General features: G+C 44.1%; 1 protein-coding gene across 3 annotated transcripts in view; it reads right to left on the reverse strand.

Moving 5' to 3' along the window:
* EGF (epidermal growth factor) overlaps positions 1 to 20,254 on the reverse strand; it is a 775,649-nt gene that overhangs the window by 476,577 nt on the left and 278,818 nt on the right. For all 3 annotated transcript variants that reach the window (XM_069630734.1, XM_069630733.1, XM_069630732.1), the window contains one exon: positions 1,028 to 1,164. In XM_069630734.1, the coding sequence (XP_069486835.1) occupies positions 1,028 to 1,164 (137 nt within the window). The remainder of the gene's footprint in view (positions 1 to 1,027; positions 1,165 to 20,254) is intronic.

Genomic DNA, 20,254 nt, shown 5'->3' on the forward strand with positions numbered 1-20,254 from the left:
AGTACCTCTAGCATTGTTAAGACCTTGGTTAAGAAAAGGGTGCTCAATAGCGCCTTGAGAAGATTTGGTTATTCTCTTAGCTTGTAAATTGTGGTAATAGGGTGTTGTGTGAGCCTGTTGAGTCTTTGGGCCTAATTCACAGAACCGTTTTACAATAGTGCAATCCCATTAGAAAAGGTACTCTGAATCAGGCGCTGTCTCCTCTCGTGTTCTAATCTTCCAGTGGTGTTTCATCGCAGTATGAGCAACACACAGTACTGCACTTTCTCCCCATTGCTTTTCCCCTCGTGGATTTAACACTGGCTGCTATCAGACTTCTTTATGTTTCTTCCCATAACATTGCTTGAAGACTACAAACAATATTGAAATGCCTTTTACAGTGCACATTGTAAGAATACCAAGTTGTTGGGAAGTTGTTGCCCCCCCCCCCTGAACCAACCTTACCGAAACCTACTCCTAAACTCTCCTTGTCTCCCTCCCCTTTATCCCAATTTTAACCTAAGTCAGTTTTTTTGCACCTAAATCCACCCCTATCATTATATTTTATTTTCTGTATTTCAATATTTTTCTGCTTTTAGGCATGTTTACCCACTCTGTTATTTCTTGCAATATTGTTTTCATCTTTGTAATTTCTTTCTATATTATTTCCTGCAATATTATCACTGGACACCTTTATAAATTACTGTTATTGCCACACGCAGTGTTCCTGGGAAAAAGTAAATCCAAACTAAAAAGTCCCCCCGCTCTTTATTTCCTCATTCTTGACTTCAGTGTACTCATGTTCGATCCCTCTGTCTCAGTATTTCTTCTATTCTACAACTTCTATAGTGAGTCTTAACATATTTTACTTTATAATCCTCTGTTCATCAACGCATCATCCATCAGTTTAATTAATATACCTTGATATAACGTTTAAACATTTCAAACACAGGTGCGTGTTACATGATCATCATTAACCAAAACATAATCATGCATGCGGTGTATACTTGTCACCCATGTCCCACCTGAAAAGCATCCCTCAATGTACCTTGTTTTCGACTGGGTCGTAGTCGAGCGCAACAATTCTTCCCATCCGCCAGTCCAGTAGACTTTCATAATCAGAACCATCAAAACTCATCCGCCGTAAGTCATGAAGATTTGCAAACAGCAAAAATGGTGTGGGACCTGCAATTAAAACAGTGACCATGATGTGCATTAAGAGCTTCCGCTGGTACACACCATATCTGACGCGGTCAAGCCCCACCCAAGGTCAGCGGCTGATTTCCATGCACCAGCAACACTATCTGCAGATGGAGAGGCAGACGCCAGTCTTCGCTAGCTCACATCATTAAGGGGCAAAGCCGGGCCGGCCATTCATTTGTCAATATGCCAGCGATAACCAAACACATCTGCATGTCTAGTCTTCCTCTAATTGGTCGTTTCGCTTGGTGGGAGGTCTCGTGGACAGCTAAATGCTGCCAAGTTTGAGGACTTCACCTAAGGCCTTTGATCTGGGCGTTCCAGACACTATTCATCAGAAGATGAACTATCCTGTTCGAGTTACCCAGTCACACTGCAGTCCATGATGAAGAACCTTGGGTACTCAAGTCACTATTGAGATTAAAGAACAGTGAATGGCAAACGTGATTTGTTAAGACCCTCCTCCTCCTCTCCAATCACAGATCCATTGACTCCCTTACGGTTGAGCGCTTTTAAATGGCAGGCTGGAAGCTTTATTCTTTTATATTCCAGACTCCTAAAATGTCTTCTCCTTGAGCCCAGATAACCAAAAAGACCTGAGAACAGTTAAGAGATGGGATCCTGCATAAGCCACCCGCAAAGCCCTACACTGGCTCCCAGCACAAGATAGACTTCCCATTAAATTGCCTGGCCTAGCCTCAAAGTGCCTTTATCAGTCTTGTGCCCTCTACCTCCAGGCGAAGAGTAAGAAATATGTGCCAAGTGGGACTACAACTTACTGCAGAGCGATGTCTTCTGCTGACCATTGCATTGCGGCTCACTACTGGCCGTGCTGGTATGGAAAGCTTTCCCACTGCCTCATCGCCAATCTCAATCTGTGGCCAAATGATAACAAGTTGATAGCTCTGCTTTTCTCAGCTGTTGCAAGAAGCAGAGATTTAGGCAAGTGGTGCCTAGAGATGGTTATGCCTGTGTGTGTGCTGTACATGTTCTTTTATTCACTCATCCATTCATCTCATCCATAACTGGAGAAGGGGGGCTGAGAGCTGTGAAGGTATCATAGACCCACCACTCCGTGTCATTGAAGGTTTGTGAAAAGTGCACCATATTCTCTCATTTATCCTCACAGTAGGCCACCCCTACCACCCTGGTATTGAGTCGCTTTTTTCAATTCTGTACACTTACAGGAATTGTGCACCGTGGCGTGGTGGTTTGTTTGGATGTACACGTTTTGGCCGTGGCACAATTGTTCGCTGCCAAATTGACCGTGGTCAATTTGGCTGCGAAGCCAATTTTGCTGCAGCCAAAACTGCCCTTATTAAAACACTCCAGCCACCCCCTACTTACCTTTTCACCATCCGGGCATGTTGTGACCTTGCGGCATCGGATCCGTCCCTCCTCCTCAGGTCGGATCTGACACCGCAGGGTCCGCTTTTCTTTCTTTTTTTTGTCCCCCGCCTCCAGACCTCTGGAAGCAGGGGAAACCCCTGCTGACCCCAAAGGCAATCACTACCAAACATGGGGCCGGGGGGGCACACCCCTGCAACCCCTGCTCCCCATGTTTGGTAGTGATTACCCAAATTGGTTGTTTCCAAATGACCAACTGGTACTGGTCGAATTCGGCCAGTTGTACCATTTGGTCAATTAGAAACGACCAATTTGGGTAATACCGTTTGCTTTGGCTCGGCTAGTTTAAGATGACAGAATTGTCCCAACTTCTTTATCTTTTCTGAACCCTCTTGGTACATGTCCCAGATGTTACTCTGAAAGTTTCGTAACGAGCCATCAATACCATCATCTGGCATCATCTGGCACAGTCTCCATCCCACGGGTTTCTAAAGCAGTTTTGAGAGCCCAGAGGGGGAGTACTTGCCGAAATATTAAAATAAGTATTGTCAAAACAACAGTTGTGGCCCCTGTGTAGGCACTAGTCATGTGACTGCCCATCATTAGGCAACTGCTGCCAGCTGTTGTTTTATTACGGGTGTTCTGGGTTGCATTAGGGTGAATGCATGGGTGTGGGGTGCTTGGGTGAATTTGGGTGGGGTGTGTTATGTGTGTGAGCGTGGATGTTTTAGGTAGGCACGTTGCTGGAGTGGGTTTGGGTGGTTGGGAGCTGAGGTGAGGGGACTTGGGTGTCTTAAAGTGTGTGGGTGTTGCGTGCAATTGTGAGTTAGGATGGGTGGGTGCTGGGTTCTGGGATGAGTGAAAGGGGAGTTGCTAGTGTGAGCTAAGGGTAAATTGGTGGGTTGGTGGAGTGAGAAATGGTTGCTCTGGTATGTTCAGGTTGCAGTGTTGTTCTAGGTTGGGTGGGGGTTACAGTGGAGATGTATTGGGATATATTGTGTGTGGATGAGGGGTTTCTGGGTGGATAGGTGGCTGGACTGCTTGGCAGAACTATTGGATGGTTGCTTGGGTGAACTTGTATGAGTGGGCATCTGGTAGGTTAAGATAAGGGAGGTGGGCTTCGGGATTGCTGCAGTGGGCTAGGGAGGTTTGGTGGGGGATTGCTGCGGTGAGCCAGGAAAGTTTGGTGTGGGTTACTGTGGTGACCTATGGTAGATGATGTTAGCTAGGGAGGGACATTGGGTGTGCAGGGAAAGCTTTGTATTAATGTGAAGAGCTAGATAATCTGGGGGCAGAGTTGTTGGGGTGAAGTCGAGAGAATGGGTGGTTGTTCCTTGGGTGAACCAGGGAGGGTGGGTGAGTGGCTACAGGGGTTAGCTATGGTTGATGGGGGATCTTGGGAGGGTAAGTAGGGAGCTGCAGGGTTGAGCTAGGGACGTGGGTGGGGTTGCTGGACTGAGCAAGCAACGGTGTCAGGTTTGTTGAGCTGATTGGCCCATCCTCGTCGCCAATGTTGTGCCAATAACCACACCAGCTGAGTTCCTTGTTAAGTTTATTGGCATATATCAAGACAAGTAATAAAGACCCCCAACCTGTAGAGCAGCCTTCACCAACTGATTAACTTTAAGCAACAACAAGAGCATAGAAGTTCTAACATCAGAATGTTCTTACCTCACAGGGCAAGCTCTTCACATAACATTCTACCATATATTGTCACAGCTCTGTACATCTAATAGGTATTCACATAACACACCCCCCTCCCTTATTAAACAAAAAAAAATAAACAGAACTTTGTACATCATTCAAGTGGATCTACAATCAAGAGATCATGTCATGGCAATGTTAACATATGAGTTTCTTACTTCTTCAATTTCGCTACTCTGGACAAATTCCACACTTGCCCACTTTCCAGTCTCACAGCATTTTCAAATACTTGGGTGACCCTCACCGGATCGGAGTACAGAAGATCTCCCTTTTTAGGTATCACAGCTCTCCTTATCCTAACGAGGTCTCCCACCCTTACAATTGTCTTTTTTTTAGGAAACCTCTCGTTCACCTTTTTTACCCATTTATCCTTACGGATGTTCATCCTTCGTCTTACATCATCCACAACAATGTGTTACCCTTGCGACCTCTCATCAATTCGGAAGGACTGGCACAAACCTCTCGTTCACCTTTTTTACCAATTTATCCTTACGGATGTTCATCCTTCGTCTTACATCATCCACAACAATGTGTTACCCTTGCGACCTCTCATCAATTCGGAAGGACTGGCACCAGTTTCAGCACACGGCGCCATTCGCAAAGCATGTAATCGTTCTTTCACTGCCACCTTTTTATCAAAACCACATGCATTTGCTCCTCTGATAGCCTCCATTATGGATCGATTCACCCTCTCAACCATACCATTTCCTTGTGGATAATATAGAGCAGATCTCTTGTGCTTTATACCAAACTTTACTAAGTAATCTTCAAACAATCTCCCAGCAAATTGCGGACCATTATCCGTCAGTACACTTCTAGGCAACCCCTCCCTCTCAAATATCCCAGACAGGAAATCCACAACATGCTGACATGTTACATCTCTCAATATTTTAAATTCAGTCCATCTTGAAAATGTGTCCACTAAAGCAAGGATGAATCTACCTCGCCCCATTCCCATCTCGACCGGACCCAAAATATCAATTGCAACATCTTGCCACATACCTTTTGGTGGCTGAACCTTCCTCATTGGCTGTGGCACAGCCAACACATTTTTCCCCGATCTGATACAATCAGCACAATTGCCAACAATTCTCTCAATTTCTCGTTCCAAACCCGGCCACCAGTAGTCGGCTTTAATTATCTCTTTGGTTTTATATGTTCCTATGTGACCTAGATGAGCAGTTTTCACAAGTCTTTCCCTCAAACAATATGGAACAACCAGTTTATCCCACCGATACACCAGCCCATCTTTAACAGACAGTTCAAATCTTACTTCCCACAATGCTCTTTCCTCACCAGACAACAATCTTTTTTCTGGCCACTCCTCCCTGACGAAGCTCACTATCCATTTCCACATCTCGTCTGACTCCAATATTTTTGTCCATTCATCTTTTTGTATGATCCCTTCTACAATTACAAAAACCATATTTTCCATCTCAACAACTTCTTCCTTCCCTTCTTCTGTCCTTACTCTGGACGCATGATCAGCCTGTACATTGTCTTTACCCGAGACAACTTCTATAACAAATTTGTGACATTGTAGCCTAGTCACCCAACAGGCAACTCTCCTTGACACTTTGTCAAGTCCCTTCGTTTCAAAAATGGCCTTCAATGGTTTATGGTCAGTTCTCAAAGTAAATTCTTGTCCCCACACAAAGTTTTTTTAGTTTTTCTATACCCCAATGACATGCCAGGGCCTCTTTCTCCAAAACAGAATAGTTAAGTTCTGCACCTTTCAACATACGGGAGGCATGTAAAACAATTACCTCACTACCATCCGCTTCCAGCTGTGACATGACCACCCCTTTGCCAGTATCACTGGCGTCTACAGCGAGAACGGTTCTCCTTCTAGTGTCAAACATACCCAACGGCTTTGCCATGTCAATCTTTTGTTTAATATTATTGAACTCCCGATCACATTCCTCACTCCACACAAACTCTGCTCCTTTCTTCAAAATGGCCCTCAACGCAGTTACACTATCTGCATAGTTCTCCACAAATCTATGGTAAAACTCAATTGTTTCCAGGAACGACCTCAATTCCGCCTTATTTTTGGGTGGTTACATCTTCACAATACCATCCACAAGATCTCTTTTGGGCCTTAAGCCTTCCTCTGAAATCTCATGACCTAGATATTCTACCACACTTGTTGAGAAAACACATTTTTCGCCCCCCAATATAATGCCCCTTTCTCTAAAGATCCCCAGAACAGTTTCAACCCTCTTTTTCAATTCCTCCTCACTGTTTCCACAAATCAACACATCATCCTGGAAACACCATACTCCACTTATATTCTTCAATAGCTTATCCATAACCTTTTGGAACACTGAGGATGCAGAGATTAATCCAAAAGGCATGCGGCGAAACTGGTAAATTCCCTCATACGTAATAAAAGCAGTGAGTTTTCTGGACTCCACATCCAAATTTATCTGGTGGTATGCGCTCGCCATGTCTAACTTGGCGAAGAATTTTGCATTACCTATGCGACTCAGGAGCTCTCCCATATTGGGCAGCGGATGACGATCAGCAACTACACACTGATTAAGTTCTCTTAAATCCACACAGACTCTCAAATCACCATTCCCCTTTTTCACTACTACCACCGGGGAAATACATTCAACGGCCTTGGCAGGCTCAATTATTCCCTCTTTTTCCAACTTGATCAATTCCTTGCGCACGGCAGTGCGCATTGATAATGGCAAAGGCCTTAGCTTGGCCGCAACCGGCACACTACCCTCTTTTACCACTATTTTATGTAGCATGCCTTTGAGACAACCTACTCCCTTGCCAAAAACTTCAGGATATTTAGCAATCGTATCTTGTCCTTTGTAGGCATTTTTACTCAATATGTCACTGTTGGATACATTTAGAACTTGTTCCTTGCTATTGGGGTCCAGCTTGATGCCCAGCCCCCTCTGCTCCATCCACCCAAGGAGAGTCTCACCCTTTTCAGTAACATCAATCTTTCCATGGGTTGTTCTACCCTTGAATTTAAATTGGGCCTTGCAGCATCCTAAAATCTTAATTCTACTACCATTGTAACCTCCTGGATTCTTATCTGAGGGACTCAAATCTGCTACTGACCCTGCAATTATGTTTTCATAAACCATCTTGGACATCAGAATGATTTTTGAGCAGGAGTCAGCCAACATCTTCACCTGATGACCATTCACTTCAACCCACGCAGCAGGATGTTCACAATCATCACCATCTGAACAATGAACCATATTCACTGTAACAATCTCATTCTCTGAAATATATCCTTCTTCTGACGAAATTGCATCATTTTCATCAATCAACATTATGCCTTTCCAACTGCCTATGCGATAATTTTTGCAACAGTTTTCAAAGTGACCCCACCTCTTGCAAATGCTACAGTTTGTTCTTCTCCCAGTGCACATGGGAGAAGAGGATAAATGGCGTGCGCTCCCACACCGGAAACGCAACCTATCATCTCTCTTGGTTCCTCCTTGCATACCCCCTTGCATACTATCTTTCTGGGGCCGTTTGTTACCTGGATCACTCACACTCCCTTTGCTTTGACTGTGACCATACTGCTTAGATGGTTTCACTTTATGTTTCTTTTTCTCCCTAGTACCATCCTTCTTTTTGTCACCCACCCTCAACACTTCTGTGCTTTGGACAACCTTGGGTACATTAACAGATAATTTGCCAAAAGACTGCAAAGTATGTTAAATTCTTTTAGCCATCCCAATCACTTCCTCCAAACTGGGATCGTCTTTGAGCCACACCTCCTCACGTATTTTGTAATTGGAGCAGTGCAGCATAAATTGGTCTCTTATGTGTTCGTCCAATCCCACTCCAAACTTACAATTTAGGGACAAATGTCTCAAAGCAGTAACGTAATCCTCCACTGACTCGCCTTCATTTTGGTACCTCATACCAAAATGGTACCTTTCCAGAACAGTGCTTATTTTGGCTTCAAAGTGCTTATCTAGTTTAGCTAACGCCACATCGAAATCAGTCGCTCCATCTTCCAATTCTAACTCTGAGGCATCAGGGAGAGTATCATAGATTCTCTGGCCTTCATATCCAAGAAAATGCATCAGCATGGCAACCTTGCGTTCTGTAGACATGCCATTCCCACATGTGGCCTTAACGTAATGCAAAAATCCCTTTTTCCATGGAGCCCACTTGATCCTCGGAACCCCTGGTGTGGGCATGAATACCTGAGGACCAGGTACTCCTGACAGAGCCATTTCTCCAACTGTATGGTGTCTGACTGTCTAGGTGGTGGCTCCTTTATGTGTTCGTGCTGATTCCCCAGAGCACTTGACACTATGTCCACAGCAGGGTGCAGACCTCAAAATATCTCTTTCAACCACAGACAACTCCAGCACTCCTTTTTCTCCTCACCTGTGGCTTCCAATCACATGCAACTGCTCACGAAGAACATCAATTAAAGTAAGCTGAAAATGCACATTTGGACCGCCTTCCACTCGGGGCTCTGGGCGGGTGTGCGGCGCTGATATTTTGTTCAGGGGCCTGGCGGCATCAGGGCTCTCTCCGGACTCACCAATCCACACGTAGCGGCAACAAGATACACGTGACCCCTCACGTGATATTCAGAGGGAGGAGCAGGGAGTGAGGAAGTCTCTCACTTGTCTCTGGGATCCCGCCTCCAAACACGGAAGCGGTGCAGCGATCCCGTCCCAGCGAAGACAGCGGGAGGGAGGAGGCGGGCTTAAGACACCCACAGGAGCGGGCGAAGGTAAGCTTCGTTCCGCGTCAGCTGCCAGACGTGCGGCGGCTTCCCCTCAGCTCCTCTCTCAGGAGCGGGCGAAGGTAAGCCTCGTTCCGCGTCGGTTGCCAGATGCGCGGCGGCTTCCCCTCAGCTCCGTTTCCCGGCTTCCCTTCAGTCCCGACTCACCGCTTCCAAAAGAGAGTGGGACACTCCTCCGACTCCGGCTCTAGCGGCTCAGCTCCTTGGGGCCACTCCATAGAGGGATTCCTCGTCCCTTGACGCCTTCTCCCTGGCTCCCGTTCCGTTCCTCGGCGCCGCCACTCCCGAGAGAGGTCAATCTCTCGGTGCCATTTCCCCAGCTCACCAGGGCGTTGGAAAAGTAGGGGATCACGATCTGGAAGGATGCTAGGCAAAGCTCCTCGGTTCCAAAGATGTGATGTGGCGGCGGCTAGCCACGGAGGCAGACGGCACTCTTGATTGAGCTAGGGAGGGTGGGTGGGATTTCTGGGTTATGCAAAGGAAGTTGATTGGTTTGCTGAGGTGAGCTAATAAGGTTAGGTGGGTGGCTGCTGGGTGAGCTAAAACGGGTTGGGAGCTAGTGAAGACAGGTGGGTTTGTTGCTGAGGTGAGCTAGAGAGAGCGAGTGGGGAGTTGCTGGAGTGAGCTAGGGAGGTTGGCAAGGGGCTTGTCGGCAGGGTCGGACTGAGCCATAACACTGTCTCAGCACCAATAGAAAAGTGGCCCACAGTTGCAAATGGCTATTCATTCCTTTTGTGACAATGTTTGAATAGCAACCAAGGGGGAGTTTTCTGCCAAAGTGTGATGCAAATTGATAATTTTAAAGAATATTTATTAAGCAATACTGGTCAAAACTACTAGCCGCAGAGTGAATGAAGTCATCAGACTGGCCAACTTTCACCAAAACAACTGGCCCACACCAGCATGTTGTGTTTTTGGTTCGACCATGGGTCTATTGCCCTATAAGCCAATCCGAGGCTGTTTGTAGGTGTAGCCACAGAGGTTCAGTGGGGGTTCCTGGGGTTAGCCAGGCAAGGCGGGTGGGAGGTCGTTGATGCTGTAAACTAGGGAAGGGTGATTCTGATGGGAACTAATAAGGTTGATTATGGTGGGGTGAGCAAGGATATCATCATATATGAATAAAAAAGGGAGAACATGACATGGAACCTGTGGCAGCGCTTGCATTTTTGGAAGTGGTGAGGTGTTCATAATTTGCCTTATTTGGTTTGATTGTGACCTTCGGAGCAGCCGGGGTTGTTTGAGTTGTTTCTCCTACAAAGATGTTTTTGTTGTTGTTAGCAATGGGTAGGAATCAGGATTTTATTAGCAACCTGAAAATGAAACAATGCACATTTGGGGGTTGACTGCATTTTCCAGTTACGGCGCCTAAGTGTGAATTGGGCGTGCCCAGTGCTCCCAGCCCATTCTTCCAGCGGCTGACACCAATTACCTTTTTTGAACTCTGGCAGGACCCCGCACTGTGTGATTGTTTTGGAGATGATGGACTGGGTGACTCGTCCCTTTCCCCGAAACAAACAGGAAACATGTTTCAGATCTGCACAATGGAGAAGGCAGTACTCTTCAGGACATGCCTGGAATTGTAATTGGTTATTTATAACGCGCTTGATACCCAGAGGTTTCTAAGCGCTCACCCGGGGATCGAACCTGTATTGGTCCGTGTCGTCTTGCTTCCAAGGCAGCATGATTCCCCGGAGCTATCCTCCCGAAACAATGAGCGTATAGAAAGAACATGGCCATACCCTGGGAAGCTGCGCAAAGGAAAACCGCGGCTCTATTGAGCATTTTCAGAAAGTGATAGATGGACCTCTGATTTGTCAAATGTACCCAGGAAAGTATTCATTGTTTAAACCGTGGGAAATACTTGCAGGTCTGTAAATCATACCAGTGATGCTGAGCTGAATTGTCTGGGCAGATTCCTAGTGACCCTTTCCTACTGGCACTAGTGAGATGTGGCTCTTGTCTAAACTGGCACACACCCGTTCATGGCCCCTGGTAGTGCCCCAACTTCAATGTCACAGTCAAGACGATCGCTGATTCGAGCAAGCGCAATCCTCTGAGATACAAAATATTTCGCAACAATGTCCTCAGCACACATCGCCATCTTGGAGCCTGTACTCCAAGCCGGTTGCAAGACAGCAAAGTTGTGGATTCTGAGTGATTGTGACAGATTTGACTAAATGTTGAAGGCATGCACAACTTTACAAATATAGTCACAAACATTGTGGCTCAATGCTAAACCCTATTAAAATGAAACAGCATAAAAAAATAACGCTAGCTACAATACACACTCTTGAGTTAAAAATGTAAGGGCAACTGGACAAGGGCCTTTGAATACATCCTTGAGTTCTATGTGTCATAATAGAAAAGCTACGGATTAGGCTGGGGAAGCCCCCATTCCAATGCTGGCGCTCTATTTGCAATACCAGGGCTGTGTGTAGCTGAGGGCTGATTTAATTTGGTACCCCTGTTCTTTTAAAGACTTAGAGGAAATTGACGCATTTATGTCATTTTAAAACTTTGCTGTTTTCACTTATGTTTTACACGAAGGATGTGTAGCCATATTTATTCATAGCCCATCTGTGCATTGGTTTTCACTTGTGCTATGCATATAGCCGCGTAGGTGGCTGTCTTCATAGATATTTTTAGCTGCCATGGCTATCGTGCTCAGGTGGGTTATGTAGCATTTACTAGCCAGTATTTCGTTTTGACTCACAGCAGTGTGTATGCTCCTGTCAGCTGGCTAGTTGATTAACATATTCATTGCTTGAAGGAATGTGCTAGCATAGCTAGTTTTCTTTTTTTCTTTTTTTTGTAGCTTTCTTGTGGGGGTTTGCTTGTGACAATAAACCTTGCTGTATTTTACATATTCGTACATTTTACATTTGAATTATCTTGCAAGGATACTTTTGAAACCTTGACCAGCGTTATGAAATAGCATCATCTAATTTTGATGGTCCTAAACATTAACACTATTATAAAAAAGTAAAAACACGCATTTATTACTCCGTAACACCCGTGGTTTTAGATAGTGCTATAATAGTCCATAATTTATCATGTGCAAGAGGAAAGCCATCTCGGAAATGTCCCCAGGGAGAAGGCATCACTAGTTATACAAAATGTTTCAACCCATAAAAGAAGTGAGTGTATTGAGTACTGAAATAAAGAGATTGCTGAGGGGAATTCAGAGGGTGGTGAGTAGAAGGGGGCAAGGTCCAGTTGTCTGGTAGGGTGTGCTGCCAGGGATTTAGAGCTGATAGGACATGAAACTCCTGATCTCACTTCAGCCCCTGTAACTAGTGGGTCCCCGCTCGGGAAATTAGGTGGCAAGCGGGAGGAAACCCTTTGCGAACTTGAAGAAGGACTAAACGCTGGACAGAAGGGAGGGAATAATGATGTCCTTCCCGTTGGCCAATTGATTAAAGTTGGGCCAATTCCTCATTGTATAATTGAACATATTACAATCAGGCATCAAGAGGAACTGACACTCCTGCCACTGCCTATAGTTCCCAGGAAGTACCGCGAGGTACATCAGGACATTGCCATTATAGAGAACAGGGATGAGGTGGTGGAAATCACAGTTCCATCCTCCAATATACTCTCTAGACTAGAGCTGTATTCTGTCATTGAGGAAATAACTCCTCGGGTGAGCAAAAAGAAGGTTAGGTTGAACCGTGTGACTAATGCGATCCATATAAAGGCTCAGAGGGCAGTAGTGAACCAGAGAGGTGCCCCTAAAAAGACGATGGCAATTGGCAATGGGAGCTATTGCAAATATACCAATGTGCCTGAGAAGGATCTGATGGCCCAATTGGTGGTAGGCATTGCCAACATTAAGAAGATAGTGAGAGAGGTTTGGGGGAATTAGGTCAGCGTAAAACAAAGTTCAACCAACATGCCATTTATGGCCTAAGAGACACAAATCAGAAGGATGTTCATGAGATCCCACTATTGGAACAATGTACTTCCACCAGTGGTAGGAACTCCAATGAACTGCCTGGCAATTTGGATAAATGCTGGTCCTCTTATTGAGGTTATAGGGAAACGAGTCATAAAATGTCCACCTAGAAGCAAGAGTTCCCCAAGTATTAGGTCATCTTCTCCTTCCCAAACTGGAAGTATGAACATGCATAGCAATTACCACAAACTTGGCATGCCACTGGGGATCGTAAGATCACATACTGGGTTGAGAGAGCCCAGGTGGGGAAAGCCATTTGCTTGGTATTTATGACAAACGTCCCAAAGTTAGCTGGGGGGGGTGGGCTTATGAGAGCAAAGAGGCACTCACTAGTAAAGTAATACATTGGATCCACCACACGCGGGGGGTGTCTCTGTGATGTGGGAAGATATTACGGCCTGTAGAAGATTCAACCTACACAATAGTGGGGTTGATTACTTTCAGATAGAACTCAGAGAAGATTGGCTGCTTCAGGGCCTGCTGGCGAATGAATAAAGATCATATCGCCCAGCAGGCTGCAATATAACCCTTAGAGCATTATCGCCTGCAGTAGAGTGTATGCTATCTAATTTACCCCCTACTAACAACATCGTGGGCTGTCCAAATCCTCAGACGTCAGGACGAATGTTGGTCGGGGAGCAGACACTACACCCATTTCTAATCCCGCCATTCACCAGGGCTTGGATGATATTGATTGACAGCCATTGGCAACTGGGTCCCTGGCTAGAATGGCGGGTACGGACATCAAATTGATATCTTGGAACATTGCAGGGGTTATTAAATATCTTAATGATAGTGAATGGGTAAGTTCTATGGAGGCCTTTGACATTATTGCATTCCAAGAAACCTGTGCCCTGGAGGAAATTATCATTCAGGGGAATGCCACATTTGTCGTCAGCGCCAAGAAGGGCTTAAAGGGAAGGCCGTATGGGGGACTTGCTATCTGCGTGAAGGCGACCAGCAATTGGAAGGTTATACAGGTGAACGCAGGTTCACCTGATTTACAGCAACTGTTTATTACCATGCCAGGAAATCAGCATTTGTTACTGTTCAATCTTTATAATAGGCCAAAGAAAAGATCTCATCTCAATGCTTTGTTAAAATTGGACGAATGTGTATCTGGATGGGAACATGGAAGTGTACATGGCTGTGAAATATTTGTAATGAGTGACTTCAACATGCGGTTGAAGCCCATCAAAGTACTAGAGGGTCTGTGGGAAGACCTGGATGATGTATGGGGTATCCCTCAGTTGTTTGCCAGACCACCAATATGAACTAATCGAACCACAGTAGAGATTGTTTGAACCTTATATAATCTTGGTCCGAGGGCACGTAATGGTCGGCTTTTGTCTGATCAGCTTGCGAAGGATACCTTTCATGGCCCCAATGGGAAGTCAGGAATTAACCATGTTTTGGTTCTGACACAGGACTGGTATCGGGATGCAGGGTTCCAAGTTGTCGATCGCCCTGGCAATGATCACAGGCCACTAGTTCTGACCCTCAAAGGGGATGGTAATGAAGAACTCATGGGATCTAACCCTATTACCAACATTATGATTACGTACCACACTCTGCGATCTGTGTAGTGGGCTAGATTGACTAAGAAAAGCCAAATTAGTAACGTCTATAGATCTATAGTGGGGAACATTGAGCAGCTATGCTCTGGGGATCGTGGGCCCGGTACTATCTTGTATTTGGGTAACTGATTGGAAAATTTCACTGTTTGTCACCACCACAAGAACCTTTAATTCTAGGGGTGTAAAGAGAGGAGAACCATGCTTTGACACAGCCTGTAGAAACGCTAAATTTGTTGAACACCCAATGAGTGGTGGGATTGGATGATGAAGAAGGAATTGAATGACAAAACATATATGTAATTGTATATGTATATACTTCCTACTGTGTTTGTTATTTTCCCCTTCTTTTTTTTATTGTCATTTAATGTAGGGATGTTTTTTTAATTGTTTTTTACTCTTCTCTATTTTTCTTTTTCCCTTTTGTCTTATGTTTTCTTTTTAAGATGATGTAATAATGTTAAAGGTTTTGTGAAACCAATAAAACATTTAAAGAAAAAAAAAGAAACGCTAAACACAAATTGTTTGCCTATCTGAAAGGCAATGAATGCTTAGACAGGGTGTATCTCAGCCAACTGAGACGCCAGTATGAAACCGTCCTAAGAAAAAAGAAACAGGGATACGTGAAAGTGAAATCGGCCCAGATGTTAGAGGCAGGTGACGCTGTCAAATTTTGGTCATAGATCACTGATAGAGAACTGAAGGGCGATACAGCAATGCAGGCCTGCATTACGCCTGACATGTGGTACCAGCATTTCGAGTCCCTTTACCAGCCTCTACCTGGACAGGGAGGGCTCAAACTCCCCCCTAATAGTATGTATCAGGGGAATAAATGTTTAGCGTTCTCCATGAAGGAGGAAGGTGAGGCACTTATGTCACAGTCAGGTGGGAAGGCTCCAGGTCCTGATAACATCCCCATTGGACTCTTTAAAAGTGAATATGCAATTTGGGTCCCAGTCTTGACGAAGGTTTTTAATACTATTCTGGCAACAAGTAGGACAACAGAGTCTTGGATTAGTGCTGTGATTGTACCAATTTTTAAGAAGGGGGCCAAGGCTGTACCTTCGAACTATGGCCCTATCTCCCTCCTCGACGCGGCCAGTAAAATATTCGCTAATGCCCTTTTGATGCGCGTGTAGGACTGGGTTGATCACATCGCACCTTTGAACCATCTACAAGTGGGTTTTCAAGCTGGAACAGTACAGTGAATCAGAGCTTCAGGTTCCACGTAATAACCCAGAAACTCTTGCTGCTAACTAAAAGCAGTCTATATGCAGTGTTCGTGGACCTGAAGGCAGCCTTTGACAGTGTTCCCAGAGGGCTGCAGTGGGAGGTAATGCAGGCTAGAAATATTCATGAATCTCTTCTAAACCCAATTCGGCTTATGTATTCAAATAACACCACTGTTGTTCGCTGGAGTGAAGAGGGGGATGTGACCAAAACCCTGTGAGTCGCCTGGGGGGAGGGGGTGCGCCAGGGTTGTGCCCTGCCCCCCCCTGCTATTTTGTATTTATATAGATTCTATAATGGTCGGACTTCTCATGGCTAAATCGGATCCTCCAAGGCTAGGATGTGATAAGGTTCTCTCCTTATTTTTGGCAGATGATGCAGTGTTGATGTTGAGAGCAAACACTAAGAAGTACCATGAAGCAACACAGTTTCAACCAGACAATCAGTGGTTGAACCCAACTTTCACCAGAATAATGGAAAGTGTTTGCGTACAGCATCAGATGACAAAAGTTGTGATACCTGATATGATTATCCAGATCAATTAGAACTCTTGTGTTTTTTGAATGCCTTCAATTGGCAATAAATTAGAGGCACATGATCACCTGGGTGGGGTGTGGTTTGGCTACTTCTTAAAGTCCAGAAAGCATCTAACTTTAATAGTGATTCATGACAGTTTGGAATATATTGGAGTGTGATACAATGACATACTCGCTTACATGAGCTATTAGATTGTTTTTTTAGTAGATCGGATACCTTTTGGACTTTGTGCAAAGGAACAGCAAGTACTTTACCGGCATCACATCTTGTAAAACTGGACCCCATTTTAGGGACGAGCGGGAATTACTTTGAACTGGGTGAATGTTTATTTGTAAATGGTCAACTGTTGGTTCCTTTCCATGAGAGTAAAGGCCCACATTCGGTTGGCTATGGCACGGGGTGGGGAAAGGTGAGAGGAGGAAGGGTGGTAACTATATGTAATTATTACTGTTCCCAAAATCCGGTGTCCACATGGGATCCCTGCTTTGTTTGATTGAAATAGAAATATTTCAAGTCTTATTGATATTTCTGCTTTGGTGAGTACATCAATAGGCTGCACCTAAAAAGACATATACCCACAATGAACTTATGGAGGATTTATTTCATTTGTAGCATATACCCGCTATAGGACCTGTTTTATTTCGGCTGCGACTATGGAACAATCTAGGTGCTGTTTTGCTGCTTTTTATCATTAGGGTGTGTTCAAGAAAACCCATGTCCCAGCACTGTTTTGTGGTTCCATCATACCAAATTCCAACTACAAAAGATAAATACACACAGCCACTTTAATAATCCAACTTTTGTCGGCAAAACAGGCATTTACACTTTAAAAGAGTGCCTTTTAAGTTTTTGGGAAGATGGTAGAGTAGAAAGAGAGCTATTAAAACCCTCCAAACGTAATCACACTATCTTAATCTCACATGGCCTACAAGATTACCGTCCATGGACCAATTGGTCAAAGGAGAGATGCCTCATCACGAGGGCAAGACTCAATAAACTGCCTTTAAGGGCAGTGACTGCTTCATGGACTCGCTCGAAGGGTATGAGTAGCTGCAAACTGTGCGGGGCTTTAGAGGAAGACTTGTTGCAAATCTTCTTCATTTGCCCTGCATATTCTCTACTCAGACGTAGAATGCGGACTCCGTTTCTGGTTGCGTCCGGCATGCCTCAAGGTCAGATAGTTCTATTTTATCTAAAATTGGAGTCCAAACGTCTAAGATGGGCGTTGTAGACATTTCCTGAGGCAAGCCTTATATTTGAGGGGCAAACAGTTACACTCTTTCAGGCTCTAACTTTATTTCAGGATATTGATTTACCTTTAGGAGGCATTCAGTAGAAATAATGTTAGTAATGCAGGGTCGATCAAGCACGATATTAATTCAGAGGTTGGTTTTTGTTACCTTGATATTTTAAGAATAGGGACATGATTTTAACAGTCGTGTGTGTTTATTTTTGTGTTCATATGCATATATATTATTAATTATGATTCTACGTTATGGGCATTTATTCATTACTTTTTACTTTTGTGTATGCAGGATGAATTGTGAATATGATGTATTGTTTTACTTGTATGACAACTTTTTGTCGAAATAGAATGACTGATTAAATATACCCACAAACCGATTAAAAAAACGAATAACTCTGCACTGATAACTAAAGATGACTTTATTTGCAACCTCTGAAACAATTTTAATAACAGTCCACAATCAAGTCTATTGTTTGCTCTTCCACACGAATAAGGGTCTGACTTTTAGGGCTAATGTGCTTGATTGTTCAAGGCCTCAATCTCTATTCCAAGAATTAGTTTTGTCAAAATGTTTAGCTAATATGTCCAATAACCTTCTGTCATCTGTAACACCATGATTCAGTGGCCATTTTTAATTCTGGATTTCATTGACCCCCACACAGAGCTTGCTGTAATTCCAGCCTGCATGCATCAACACAACAGCAAAGCCATCTTCCATTTTGTCCTATATCCCTACTCATTTCCCCCGTCATCCTTTCTTTCAGATCCTCAAGAGCATCTCTGGAGAGCTTGCAAATGGCAGCAGAGCATAGTGTAAATCCCAATAACATAGCAAAACATTCTAAGCCGAACCTGAGCCGTCAGTCCCCTTACGTGCCAAGGACCAGTATGCTCGTCCTTTTTGCATAGACTTGCATAATAGCCTGACAGTCCCCTTAACTGTTTTACTGTACACAATTTGTGTTCCCAGTATTTGTCTCCTTTGAATGTATTCATTTATTTGTACTGATTTGTAATTCTTCTGAATGACAGGCATGTCAGTTCCGAAGAGCAATGACTTACAATAACACATTTGGTGGAGTCATTCCCCAGAAGGGTGCCTGTACAATAACAGCACAAAGATGTGAACACGTATTGAGCCAGTTCACGAGTGTGAGATAGAAAGTGGGGCATAGACTAGCCACAAAAATAAAACCTGTGCTGCATACAAAAGAGGAGCACTGTACAAATATGCAAAATGTCATTATGACGCAGCACATGAGGGAGTGGTGTGCTCACGTATAGAGTCTTGAGTAAGCTCCCTCTGTGGCCAGTAGGTGAACCTTAAGCCGAGATTTTACAAGATCTACCTTAATGGTGGCTTTGATTGTGATGGGCAGTGGGTTCCAATGGAGATGGGCTTTCTTAGGCTTTTAGTGCCGTCTGTTTTCACACAATGCATTATTCCTGATTCTGTATGGTAAAGGTCAATCCTTTCTAACGTTGTTTTACAGAGTGCAATCAAAGTTTCGAAACAATAGTTTTGAATGACAAAAGTTCAGATACAACAGTTTCGAAAAAAAATGTTTAGCATGTAGTATTTTTAATATTAAAGGTTTTATTTTAGTTTCACATAGTAAAATAAGTGTTTAAAACGAACAGGGGTTGGGGGGGGACCCCCCATAAAAAAAACAAAAAAAAGTGAAACGTTTTTTTTGTTGACACTTTTGAGTCTGAACTTTTGTCATTCAAAACTGTGACTGTCGAAACAGTCACTATAAACCGTGGTTTTCTATGCCCAATGTTGTTGGATGTGTAGATGCATTCAAATGTGGCTCGATAGCTATGTGCTAGCCAACGTTTGTAAACGCGTCTACACGTCTATCAAGCACAGTGAAAAACCTATTGAGTTTCATTGAACAAAGTTCTTAGGTTCTATTTAAATGAAATGTGGAATTCAAACATGACCACTGAAGTAGGGGGTTGTGACTGTGACTGATAAATAGTTATTGGAAGCATTACCTACACAGAAATAAACATTTAAACTGAAATAGTACTCAGAATATATTTAGGCATTGTTACAAAAACTATTTCTGGTTGTTTCACAAAATATGAATTCCAAATACGTATTGTGTGAGACAGAGGCTGTTGCAGTCCCCTTAGCAACAGCCTCACCTGAGAATTGTCTGCTCGTAAGATGGTAAACAGGGCAAACGGACTCCTGGATATGAGGCAATGAAGGAAGCGGGACCTAACATGTGCATGCTGTCACAACTGATAACGGGTTGGGTGCTTTTCATTTCATACTCCCTTTCTCTTTTTGCTATTTCCCTCATCAAGAAACTGTGTTTTGCAAACAGTGCCTACATGACAAATTCTGTGGATTTGCAAACAATGATATCTGATCAGTTTATTCATTCATTCTTGCATTCATTCATCCACCCCATTCAGTGCATCCATTACTCATTAATTCATGTAACTCTTTGGAAACGTTTTTACTAGGAACTTGCCTCAACCCAAAATGTATGTTCAGTGCCATGACAGAGGGTATGCTTAGACTTCAGTTGTCTGCAACCTTGGTCTCTCCAGATGTTTTGGGCTACAACTCCCATGACCGCTCCCTTTGACTATGCTGACTGGGGCAGGTGGGAGTTCTAGTCCAAAACATCTGGAGAGCCCAGGGGGGTTGCAGACTCCTGTCTTAGAGCATCACAAAGCACATTGTGTATTCCCAGAGAGATGCACTCAGAAAGGCGATC

Source organism: Ambystoma mexicanum, chromosome 6q (genome assembly GCF_040938575.1).
Source record: "Ambystoma mexicanum isolate Mex_15411 chromosome 6q, UKY_AmexF1_1, whole genome shotgun sequence".
Lineage (NCBI taxonomy): Eukaryota > Metazoa > Chordata > Amphibia > Caudata > Ambystomatidae > Ambystoma > Ambystoma mexicanum.